Source organism: Prunus dulcis, chromosome 8 (genome assembly GCF_902201215.1).
Source record: "Prunus dulcis chromosome 8, ALMONDv2, whole genome shotgun sequence".
Taxonomy (NCBI): domain Eukaryota; kingdom Viridiplantae; phylum Streptophyta; class Magnoliopsida; order Rosales; family Rosaceae; genus Prunus; species Prunus dulcis.
The window spans coordinates 10,744,623-10,757,152 of NC_047657.1; the positions used below are offsets into that span (position 1 = coordinate 10,744,623).

Below are 12,530 nucleotides of genomic sequence, written 5' to 3' on the forward strand. Positions count from 1 at the left end.
ATATTTTCATTGTGTTTAGCATCGGGCAAGATCCTTTGACAAAGGATTTGGTCTGTTTATCCTATCATAACTCTTACGTTGTACCATTGTAGTTTGATAACCAGAATCTTCTACTTTTTAGGCCAACGTTAAATAGCGGAAATTATTTAGTCATCTAATTGCTTCAAAGACATGACAGCAAAATTACATTCATGACCTAGCGACGTACATAAAACAGACTCTCTCAGAGCCAATGGCTTTTTTTTAGTACATAGAAGCTTAGAAGCTACGTACATGCCCGGCATGCTTATTATATTTTACAATAACACCACCATAATTGCAATAATTCAACCTCTTAGTCATTGTAAACCGAAACATTTGGCCTTGGCTCAAAATCTTCCTCAAATGGCTGCTTATCTTCTTTTGCTGCAAATGACTGCTTGGCTTTAGGACCAGCATTGTCTTTGGAAGAGAGCTCTGCTTTAGTTTCATCATCATTGTAGGATGAGACATTGGGTCTGGGTTCAAATTCCTCAACCTCAACCTCAACCTCAACAAAAGGTTTTTTCACTTTTTCATGGCAATCGGCTTTCTCCTTTGGTGTTGAATCAGAAATATCAATAAGGAGGCCTTCAATTGCCTGTGGCATAGGTTGCTCTTTCATGACATTTTTCCAGTATTTCCCGACATCTCTTCTTGACTCTATAGTTTTGGCAAACTGTTCCACAAGACAAAGAAAAGAAAAGCAAATAAAAAGTTATAGAAATTTCTAAGGCATTCTAATATATATATATATATATATATATATATCATGTTGAAATCTATATTGTGTCAATTTAGACCATATATTTGACAAAAAATTCACTTTAAATTGACAATTTAACAATATAATATGACATACGAAGAGAAATGTTCTCTTACCCTGTCTGGCAATATGAGATATTTTTGCTAGAATGTGAATATAAATCATTAATCAATAAGTTAATTATTACTAGAATGTACGGTCTAGTTTACAGTATGACAACATAAATTAGAGTCTAATAAGATAATATTTTTATGCAAGCATAATATAAGATTTTTGTTTGCATTTGTCTTGTCAGTCCTATATATCTAGCAACTTCTTGGCTTTAAAAATTGGTGACTTCATAAGCAACAATAGGAAGGAGTGTATTATACAAATACTTACCAAAAGAAGAGAGAAAAGAGCCAAGATAGCACAAACGGACTTCATGTCTACAAATGCTATGCAAAAGAGTTGTTTGTAGTTGTCTTTTTTAAGGATATGTAACCTCACTATTTATAGATAATTTACTAAAACGAAAGCATCAAGGCAGGCAGGACCTAATTATGGCCCCCATATATATATATATATATATATATTCGAAATTTTGATAATCACACTTGGAACAAATCTGGGGCGGATCTAATTATGGGCCCTAGATCTTTGGAAGGTTTCTAAATAGATATGTTTTTCTATGTATCCATGTATGTGTGTTATTTTTTTTATTTATAATACAGATATTAGGATAAGAGGGAATTGAACTTACGACCTTAAATGTAGGAATAAATACTCTTAATCAGAGGCGGAGCTAGAATTGTAAAATTATGGGTGCCAAAATAGAAAATACAAATATATAAAACATCTAAGTATTCAATAGTTATATATTTAGAGCTAAAGTTTCTAATTTAGTCATGTATAATTTGTTTTAGATGAAATTTTAACTTAAATTATAAGTTCTTTTAATTAAAATTATTTATTAAAAATTCTATATGTTATATATAATATAATAGAGGAGAGAACAAAATCTAGGGAGACCATAACCACTTCAAGCCTAAAAGTAGCTCTGTCGCTACTCTTAATCACTTGAAGATAAGTTTCACGCTTAAATTTGTGCATTGATATCACTCCACGGATGTTCTTGGGCTCCAATAATTAGATCAACGGGGCTTTACCAGATAACTAGGAATATATTATTCTCGATTGATTTTTAATGGCATTAATCCAAAACATCCACTTCAATGTCCGCATAGTTTTACCATAAAAAATGTAAACATGTTTAACACATGCACGCATGGAGTTCTACTTGTAAATAATATCTTGTTCTTTTTGGACGTCCAATAATGCAATAAACATTTTATATGTGACTAGTGAAAACTAAGTTGCATGATTATGGACATATATTCATTATGACTAATATCGGACAAGATCCTCTGCGGGTTGTTGTTGACAAAGGATTTGGTCTACTAATCCAATCATAAATAACTCTTACGTTGTACGATTACTCATATTATAATATTTTATGAGGTAATTATCTTTTTCTTTTATTTCTTTTATGTCGTTCTTATTAAAGAAGATAGTCACAACTGAAATTTTAGGACGAAATATCTTTTTTCTACTAAAACTGTAACAAATTTTAGGACGGTCCATCCATAATACAAAAAAATTCAGTTATGAATGAACCCCAACCCGTCAACTTATATGTGTTGTCTAATTTGCTTCCTAAATTTTAAGCAAATGAGAAATTATAAATAAAAAAACCTCAAATGAAAGATGGTTGGACCATTCTAAAATTTGTTACAGTTTTTATTATTATTTAAAATTAGCAATAATTGTATTTAATATTTGGACACAAAGACCAAATATCCATAAAAGGTTAATACAAAGATGAATGCACAGTAACCACAAAGGGTTAATTTTGATATAGGAGGATACATCGGCGATATTGCACAGTCTATATCTCCACTAATAGCCCTAAAGGCCAAATACATTTTAACATAACAGTCACACGCCTTAGCAAATCAAACATGGAATACATCGCCCAAAATTATAAATACAACTACAAATTTTATATCTATGAGCTCAAGTAAAGATCGTCTACTAATATTTCACAGTTTGATTATTATATTTAGAAGAGATCAAGGGCGTATCTAAATATGGGCCCTATATTTTTGGAAGATTTCTAAAATAGATATGATTTTTTTTTTCTATTAATAAATCTATGTGATATGATTCCACATATGTTTTTGGGCTCCAATAATTTTCTGATAATAATTAGGAAGATGACTTAATGGCAATAATCCAAAACTATCCACTTCAGTGTCCACATATGTTTCACACATGCAGCATGGGGCTCTACTTGTAAATAATTTCTTGTTTCTTTTGGGACCTCCAATAATGCAATAAAATAAGCATTCTATATTTGACAAGTGACTTGCATGATTAATTATGGACATATTTTCGTTGTGTTTAGCATCGGGCAAGATCCTTTGAGGGTCATTGTTGACAAAGGATTTGGTCTGTTTATCCTATCATAACTCTTACGTTGTACCATTGTAGTTTGATAACCAGAATCTTCTACTTTTTAGGCCAACGTTAAAACTCCAAAAATATAAACGACAGCGGAAATTATCATGCTTTAATTAAATGACTAACCGATATCTAGTTTGGTTGAATTTTTTTTATTTTTTCATTTTGTAGGAATGATTGTTGAATGATGATTTAGAAAATTAATTTAATTAAAGAAATAATTGTGGAAATACTATAACTAGTATTTTCTTTCTTTTTCTTTTTAACAGAATTGTGTACGTCAAATTTGTTTACAGCAATCCTATACTTCATCAATGGCTGCTTATATAGATTTCATTTTTATAAAAAAAAAAAATTTATATGTGTTCTTCATTATAAGAAAATGATATATTATGACCCAAAAAAAATTCACAAATCGAAATATATGTAATGGTTGGACCGTCCTAAAATTTGTTACAATTTTAAATCTATAAGTTCAAGATTAGCAAATCAATTGCAATGTAAAAAATTTGAATCACTCATTCCATGTTGGTAAAATAAGAAGGTAAAATTAAAATCCTAAAAATAATTGAGTTATTCAGGTGGGTTCTATTATTATTTATCTTTATCTACAGCAGAGAATATCTAATCAAATCTTGAAGGTTGCCGACATTTTGTTTGTGTGTAGATAAATGCTGACTCTGCTTCTTTTTATGGCCCGTTTGGTTCATGAGAAATGAGGTTTGGAGATGGACAATTAATTGCTTACTCATGTTCGGTAACTCCACGCATAGGAAATGGTTGCCTGACACATGAGAAAGTAAGGGAGAAAGTGAAGCCCTCCTCTCAACTTGAGTTTTATTTTCCCTCATCATGGGAAAGTTTTGAAAAATAAGTTAATATTCAATGCACATTTTTCATCACTATTTTGTCCCCATTAATAATTAGAATTACAATATATCATTAAATGGATTCTTTTTTTATTTGATTTAATATGGGTATAATTGAAAAATTATGCAAACTTTATTTTCCATTCCTACTCAAAAACAAACATAGGAAATGAAACAAAGTGAAATCTCCAGATTACTTTCCCAGTATTACCAAATGTGATAAAGAAATCTTCCATTTCCCATTTCTCATCCCTTAGAAAATAACATGGAAAGTAATTTTCTCTTAAATCTGTTCTGTGAACCAAACGGGCCTTAGACTTTGGAGTGAAATGCTACGTCATTAAGGAAAGCCCAAAAGGCCCAAAGGCCCAAAGGCCCAAAGACCCAAAGACCCAACACATGAAAAGCATGGATCTTCAGAATTTACATTTGCAATAATAATAATAATAATAATAATAATAATAATAATAATGACAACAAGACAAACTAAAGAGACAAAGAACAAGTGGATGGCCAATAGGCCACCTGCAAGTCAAAAGATGCATTATAGATAGAGCTACAGCTGCTTACCTTTGGTCAGTAAATGAGTTTATAGCTCACTGGTTTAAATTTTAGTTTTTCCTAGGGAAATAATTTCTTTGAGAAATAGCTTTTCTATGTCTAGATAGTCAAAGATTAGAACTTTATATATCTTTGTGGCTCTTTCAAAATTACCAGATGAACAAAATGGCAAGGACTTTTAACAAGGGAAGAAACATGCCTTCAGGACTTGCTCTTTGGAGCCCCTTACTTCATCTACTTGTTCTTGTTATGGTAACTTCAATTTATTCCCACTCTTCATATTCTTATCATGTAATTGAGAGAAATTTGATTATGCTGCAGCATAGGAATCTCTAGTTCTAATAACTGTTAGTTTTTTGTTTTTTTTTGGTTTCTGCTTAAATATTGTGCAGTGTGTTCAAGGAACTGGAGGCAGGAAGATGAGTGAAACACTAGATGGTGATGGCCATGAAACAACACATACAGAGCATGCTCATGCTCATCATCCATCATCCCACATGCATCATCACATGGACCCTTCAGTTATGATTTTCTTCACCTTGGAGGATCTAAAGGAGGGCAAAACCATGGCCATCTATTTTCCCAAAAGAAACCCTTCAAAATCCCCCCACTTGTTACCAAGAGAAGAAGCTGATCAAATTCCTTTCTCATCAAAACAACTCCTCCACCTCCTTCACTTCTTCTCCTTCTCTCAAGGCTCTCCCCAAGCCAAGGCCATGGAAGACACTCTCAGGGAGTGTGAGATTGAACCCATCAAGGGAGAGATCAAGTCCTGTGCTACTTCCCTAGAATCCATGCTTGACTTCACACGTGGCGTCTTCGGACTGGAATCCCCTTTCAGTGTTGTAGCCACAACCCATCTCACAAATTCAACTACCAATTTCCAGAACTACACTATTTTGGAAGAGCCTAAGGAGATTTTGGCTCCCAAGATGGTGGCTTGCCACACCATGCCTTACCCTTATGCAGTTTTCTACTGCCACAGCCAGCAAAGTGTGAACAAGGTTTTCAAGGTTTTGTTGGGTGGTGAGGATGGAGATAGGGTAGAAGCTGTTGCTGTTTGTCACTTGGACACCTCTCAATGGAGCCCTAATCATGCATCTTTCAGTGTGCTTAGAACTAAACCGGGGGCTTCTGCTGTGTGTCATTTCTTTCCTGCTGATAATCTTGTGTGGGTTCCAGCATCCACTTCAATGTAGTACTTTTAATGCAGGGCCAGTGTTTGAACATAATATAAAAGGTCAAGCTTCTTCGGAAGCTTTTGATTTTCCCACTGAAATTCCTGGAACTGAAGTTTTAATGACCAGATTGTTGATTCTTGAAGAAAAAATACTATCATAAAAGAAATATTAATCAACCAAACAGGTTTACAAAAGGCTGCAAATTAGCTGTCTGATTAGGCTATAAATTCTTATGTTTACAATGAAAAAGTACAATTTTGAAAATAGAAAAAGATTCCTTAATGGAATTTGAAACGACTTAAAAAATTTCTATGCATGAAGCAACAGAAACCTTGGTGAGTAATTTGTGATCTAAATTTCTATGCATGAGGCATCAGAAACCTTGGTGAGCAATCTGAGTCGAGTCCTATCTGTTCTGTATCAGTATACATATATCGTGATTATAACTCAAGTGATTATGAACCTTTACTCTTACAATTATCTATTTGATTCCTCTCTTTTCATAATCATCGCATTCAGCTTTTTCCTAATATCATTTTGATGATAAAAAAAGAAAACAAATAGCTTGTGTGATGTTAGTGCGGTGGTACAATATACTGTACTAGGCCTGTTCTGTTCTGTACTGTACTGTTGTACAATGTTTATCAAGTGCAGAAAAAGTCATGTAGCCATTCTATTAAAATGATGGAAAGCGTGATAGATTTGAGATACCATTATAGTCCATTGCTTAGATTTGAGGTACCGTCATAGTCCATTACATGTAAATTCTTCTCCAAGCACAATTACCTATGCTTGTTAAATTTAGTGAGCAACAATTTACCATGCAATGCAGTCAAAAACTGAAAAAAGGCAACCATGCACAGGTTTTCAACATTTTAGGCTGTGGCCTGGTGTGAGCAAATGGCAAACTTGCATAAAAGAACTGCTGCTTTTCTCTGTGAATCTGCTTAAATTTGGAAGCATGCATTTGAATTGATTGAACAAATGGCAACCATGCACAAAAGAATTGCTTATTTTCCTTGTGACACTGCAGAAATGTTTCTGTACCTTTGGAAGCATGCATTTGAATTGTTTGAACAAATGGCAACCATGCACAAAAGAATTGCTTATTTTCCTTGTGACACTGCAGAAATGGTTCTGTGTATTTGGAAGCATGCATTTGAATTGATTGAACATTGAAAATGGAGCAGCTTTTGTTGACCAAGTCTCAAAGCTGCAGGGCAGAGCACTAAAAACCTAGCACTTCCAAATTCCAACCCCGCCTTACTTCCTCTCACTTGTTATGTTAAACAAAAATATTTCTGTCAATTCAGGCGCTCATCATGCTTTGCTTCTTAGTATTTGACTCAAGCTTTCTCAAGAGATTAAATGTTGAATTTACATGGCTTTGTTCACTTTATCCACCAAGAAATCTGTAAACCAGAGGTTGTCATTAGATGTTTATAGTTGGAATTTCATCTGCAGAAAGAACAGATAAAATTTCCATCTGCAAAGTCACTTCTGCTTCTCTGTTCTTGATCCCTCTCATATGGATGATCTAGTGGTGGTTGATTTATTTCAAACTAAAAAAAGAACTAAAGATTTTACTCTGAAAATATCCAAAATATTCATTAGAAATCAATCCAGTAATTCCACCCTTAATTATGCATGTTTCACACACTTAATGTATATAAACATTCAATTATCACTCCCTTGGCTACATGGAAACATAACCATAATTAAAAACTGAGAAATCCCAACACCCAAGCACAAAACACTACTAAACATAGTACAAACATAAGAGCTAGGTCCTCTATTTCAAACTTGTTCTAACAGAAGAAACACATGAAATATATTCCTGATCTTTCTGAATATCTGATTCTTCAGCCATGGGTGACTGTTTCAATATAAGAAGTTTCTTCTTTGGGCTCCATATCATGCATGGGCTTGTCTTCTGCAGGCTGCTGCTGCTGATTATGATGATGATGAGCTCCATGGTATATTATAGCATTAGGCCTAATATCAAAGTCCCTAACAAAATGGTCTTTTTCTCTTGAACCAGGGAGAGATGGCAAATGATCTTCATGATCTTGATGGAAATAGAGGTCTCTGATGGCTTCTGGAATTGGCTGGTCATTCATCACACTCTTCCAGTAGCCTCCCAAGTCTTTTCTTGCATTGCTCTGCTGGGAAAGCTACATATGTTCCATGAAAAGGGGTTAGATGATGAAAATTGAGTCACAGTTATAATAATTTCTTAAATTTTGATAAAAGGAATTCAATTAAATATGAAAAACTATGTGACTAAAAGCTGTTTGAGAAATGCTTACCAAGAGAATGGAGGACAGAATTAGAAGAAGGCAAGAGATAGAGAACTTCATATCTTGGCTAACTCAAGAGAACACACTTACTCTAAATGATCAGCTCTCTCTGCTCTGTGTCTCTTTATAGGCAGCTATGCATGCTGTCTGTCAAACACATTAATTGTTTATATTTTGAGACATTTATGCAATTTAGCAGAACTTGTGACCCTGCAATGAAAAAAAACCCCTTTAAGTAATGCTGGCATGGGGTTTTGACTGTTCCAAATATGTCATATAGGGTTAAATTGCAACTGCTGCAACAATTGCTGGTGTGAGCCTTCTAGACACTCATGTGCATTTGTCAACTGTTGATCTAAGGTAGAGAAAAACTTCCACATATATATATTTATTCCTATTTATTTCGTCACATGTATATATATATATTTTTATTTATTTATTTATTTATTTATTTATTTATTTCTATTTATTTCGTCACATGATTAAGTTCGATATGTGATAAAAGAGATAAACACCGAAGCGTTACCTGACCGTCTTCGAACTTTGATGATGTCAGCTTTTATTTCAAGTGTGAACACCACATATATCAATGAAGCTTACAAGATTAAAACACTTATGAGTAACAACAACAAAAAAAGTTTCCAACACTTTTGACCAAATAGAGATGACAATTTAGCTTAGGTTGGAGGGGACTTAATTACCAAAAAAAAAAAGTTTGACTTGTGAAACAAAATCTAGGTGGGTTTCATGGAATATTCCTCTCGAGTTGAATTTGACAATTACAAGTTGATCAAATTTTGAGAGCAACTGGAATTGATAGCACTCATTCCATCTTATCTTATTACAAAATGTTGATCAAAGTTCAATTAAAGGTCAGAGCACGCAACTTCCCCTTTAGATTACTGCAAAAGAATATTTTAATTTTTGGGTTGTTAATTGGGTGACATAACAGGTTCTAGATTTTATATGACAGGGTGTACTTGGCAGTCAAAAGTCCTATGCTCTCAAAAGTTGTATAAAAATATAGAATAAAAAAAGAAGGAAAATACTTGCGTACTGCTTTTCTGAAAGTAGGAATTTCTATTTTTCTATCAATCACAGTATGAAATGTGTACATATATTTTTCTTTTTATGTTTTTTATTGAATTATTTTTCATATATGTCAAACTATAATTTGCAAGAAGTAGAAATGGTTCCTTCCCGGAAGAAGAGAAGCAGTTTCTAGAAAAGAAAAAGTGGGCTTTGCACTACAATTTTGTTTATCACCAGTGGCTTATAAACTATGTGCGTGATCAATGCTGACCTGCTTTTGCTATGAATATACACAACAAACTTTTGTAAACAAATAATACTTCTTCTGCTATACAAACACAAAGCACAACTCCTGTAATCTTCTAATTTTACATAAAATGGAAAATTAGAAAAGTAAATGCAAAGTTGAGGATGAAAATGTTTGAGTTNGCCAATTCATCTGCAACAATATTGGCTTGGCTTCACAATAGATAGGATGAAATTGTACGTCCCAAGAAGTGGATGATTACTATTAAAGGTATATATCAGAAGTTAAGTTTTATATAAATTAAATTTTTATACGAGAGATAAGATGAGTGGTGTTGTCAGTAAATACGATACACACTACTTAATTTAAAATTTATTTTACCCGCTTTTCATTGTCTTTTCTTCGTTTTACCTAACAAGAGAGACTAAACCTTGATTAAAAAAAAGAGAGAGACTAAACAAGTTCTAGAACAAAAGTAGAAGAGGGACAAAAGAGAGGAGGGTTGCCATTGAGATATTCTAGATGCACATGCACATATGATAAACAAAGATACACAAGCAGCACCATTCTGACATGCAAAACACTAATTTGTATATGTTTCGTGCAAATATGTTAACAATCAAAACTCCCCAAACAAAATACTGATCCACGAAAACTATTAGGGCTAACAAAATATCCAAAGTTGACCTAAATACAGTTCCTTATATAAGAAAACTCATGTGATATACTGTCCGAAGTGGTCAAGATTGTGAATAACTTAGTTTGGTGGGATATTTTGCAAATTCTTCCATAAAAATACTAGGAATCTCTTTAAAGTTTCAAAGAAGCAGATGTAGCCCAGGGCTAAGACCACTTCAGGGCTACATGTAGCAAGCTAGGGACGGCAAAACAAGCAAGCAAATTAATCTATTTGGCTCATTACACAACATGCTATTAGGCTATAGGTCATGCTTTTGGATATTTAGAGTTTTAATTTTTAAGTTTTAAGTAATGGATTAGCGCTATTATAGCTATTGGCTCCACTCGACAAGGAGGGTTGAAAATTGATCTTCAAATAATCCACCTTATAAAAGGTCAAAATAAAGCACGTTTTATTATATACAGAGGAAAAATTAGGACCGGCACTAATAAGTTTTATTATGTAATTGTACATTATGTATTTGATGATCTCCCAAATAATTTTAATTAATATAAGACGTAATGAGGTCGATGTACATCTGACAAAAGAGAAAAAGTCATATTATCGATTTCTTTTTTGTATTTCTTTTTTAATGGATTTGACGGTCCCTTGAATATCAAAAAAAAAAAATTATTGGTCATATGTTTCAAATGAACCATTGAGAATTATGCCGAGGATTAATTTATGTATTAATTTTTCCTATTAAAATTACAGGTCAATAATTACATAGGGAGCTCGGATTATGTTGTAGTTACAATCACAAAAACTGTTATTGCAACATGGTTGCAGGTAGCGTAGTAGCAACTTCTTGGCCCTTATGAGCAAAGATAAGGGAAATTTTATTGGGAGGCACAATCCTTCTCTTCAAAACCAACAAATTTTTTGGTTAATTTTGAGTTCCAATCCCTCACAATAAAATTTTAAAAAAATTTTAAAACGAAAAAAAACAATGCCTCCATCTACAAACGTCGAGTGCTGATGCTAGTACCACTATTCTTTCTTTGAGCAACTCCTCCTCACATTTGGCTCCAATTGAGTCAAGTTACGTTTAGTCTCTCCTCAACCCTAAGAGCAAAGGAGAGCTGCATTGTGCCGTCCGCGATCATTAGAAATGGAAGCTATTCGAACGGCAAGCAAGATGAAGCTACCTCATCACCGCTTTCTATGGTGTTGTTTAAAACGAGGTGTCACAAACTTGACCATTGATTTTAAGTCTGATTCCTCCCTTTCTCAATATCACTTGTATATAATATATAAATACCCATGTGACAGCTGAGATTATAACTAAAATAAAGAGTGTTTATCTCCACATACATAAGAGAGAGACTTCCACAACAAAAAAGATAGAGAGTTCGACTTTGCCTTCCCTTCCATGTGATGGAAGATGGAGTCATCCTGACATATCCACCACAGAGACTCAAACTTTCAACTTTTGAATAACAAGTTGACCTTCATATTATATCTTCAAAGAAATGATTTGTTTACTTCCAATTTTTCCATAACAAAATACAGATATTAATACACGTATCTCCACTAAAAATACATGTCACAAACTTATCTACACGTACCGTTGACATCACCATTTGAAATATTAGTTTTCTATGAGGCTATAATTATATAAGCAGTCATAATCAAAACTTTGCAAAATATTAATAATCATTGTAATATACAGATTGGATCTAGTGTGTAATATTCCATGCAGGATTCTCATGTTGATTATCAGCTGACATACAAATTGAGAAAGACAAAAGAATATGATCTAATTGAGATTGGCTAAAGACTCTCCGAAGATAGCAAGGGGAAAAACTCAAGGGCGGTTCGATTAGGTTCTATAGTGCATGCCCACCAAAAATGTGGGTTGGCTCTTTATGCTAAAGTCAACTTATAATGTGCACCACAATATATTATAAATTGTGTACTTGTGCTTGTCTTGTGAGAAATGTCTAGTTGTACTTTTTGTTTCTTATTTGTTCACTCACATAGCATTACCTTTTTTATATAAATTTTATATAAAAAAACTAGGGTTTTCTTGTTTGTTTATTTTGTTTCATCCATAAAAACGTGTTCTATTTTGCTTAAAAACTCACAAATCGATGTAGATCGTTATGTATCAACAACTAACAACCAGCCATACGTGCGTCAATTAACCAAAATAATTTTTTGTACTTTGTCAATATTGTTCTCTTTTTAGATATTCAAATAAGAATTCTTGTAATCTAATAATTCAGATCCGAGAATATAGTAATGCAACATTTTTGTTTACATAAGTCAACTTGAGTTATGTATCATGTATAAAGAAGTTTCTAGTTGTACTTTTCTGGTTTTCTTCCAATATATATTTTAATTCATAAGAGATCACGTTAAGTTTAGCTGAT

The 12,530-nt window shown here is 33.2% G+C and overlaps 3 protein-coding genes across 3 annotated transcripts; 1 reads left to right on the top strand and 2 right to left on the bottom strand.

Moving 5' to 3' along the window:
• Positions 1 to 237: 237 nt before the first annotated feature.
• Positions 238 to 1,210, bottom strand: LOC117638455 (organ-specific protein S2-like). Its single transcript, XM_034373580.1, has 2 exons — positions 1,166 to 1,210; positions 238 to 697 (listed from the first exon to the last, which is right to left on the bottom strand). Exons 1-2 carry the CDS (start codon positions 1,208 to 1,210, stop codon positions 335 to 337), a joined length of 408 nt encoding a protein of 135 aa, XP_034229471.1. The 3' UTR covers positions 238 to 334.
• A 3,534-nt stretch (positions 1,211 to 4,744) lies between these two features.
• On the top strand, positions 4,745 to 5,995 carry LOC117612126 (BURP domain protein USPL1-like). Its single transcript, XM_034340872.1, has 2 exons — positions 4,745 to 4,968; positions 5,109 to 5,995. Exons 1-2 carry the CDS (start codon positions 4,873 to 4,875, stop codon positions 5,913 to 5,915), a joined length of 903 nt encoding a protein of 300 aa, XP_034196763.1. The 5' UTR covers positions 4,745 to 4,872; the 3' UTR covers positions 5,916 to 5,995.
• A 1,506-nt stretch (positions 5,996 to 7,501) lies between these two features.
• Positions 7,502 to 8,356, bottom strand: LOC117612127 (organ-specific protein P4-like). The gene is made up of 2 exons (XM_034340873.1): positions 8,207 to 8,356; positions 7,502 to 8,071 (listed from the first exon to the last, which is right to left on the bottom strand). Exons 1-2 carry the CDS (start codon positions 8,255 to 8,257, stop codon positions 7,760 to 7,762), a joined length of 363 nt encoding a protein of 120 aa, XP_034196764.1. The 5' UTR covers positions 8,258 to 8,356; the 3' UTR covers positions 7,502 to 7,759.
• Positions 8,357 to 12,530: the final 4,174 nt, after the last annotated feature.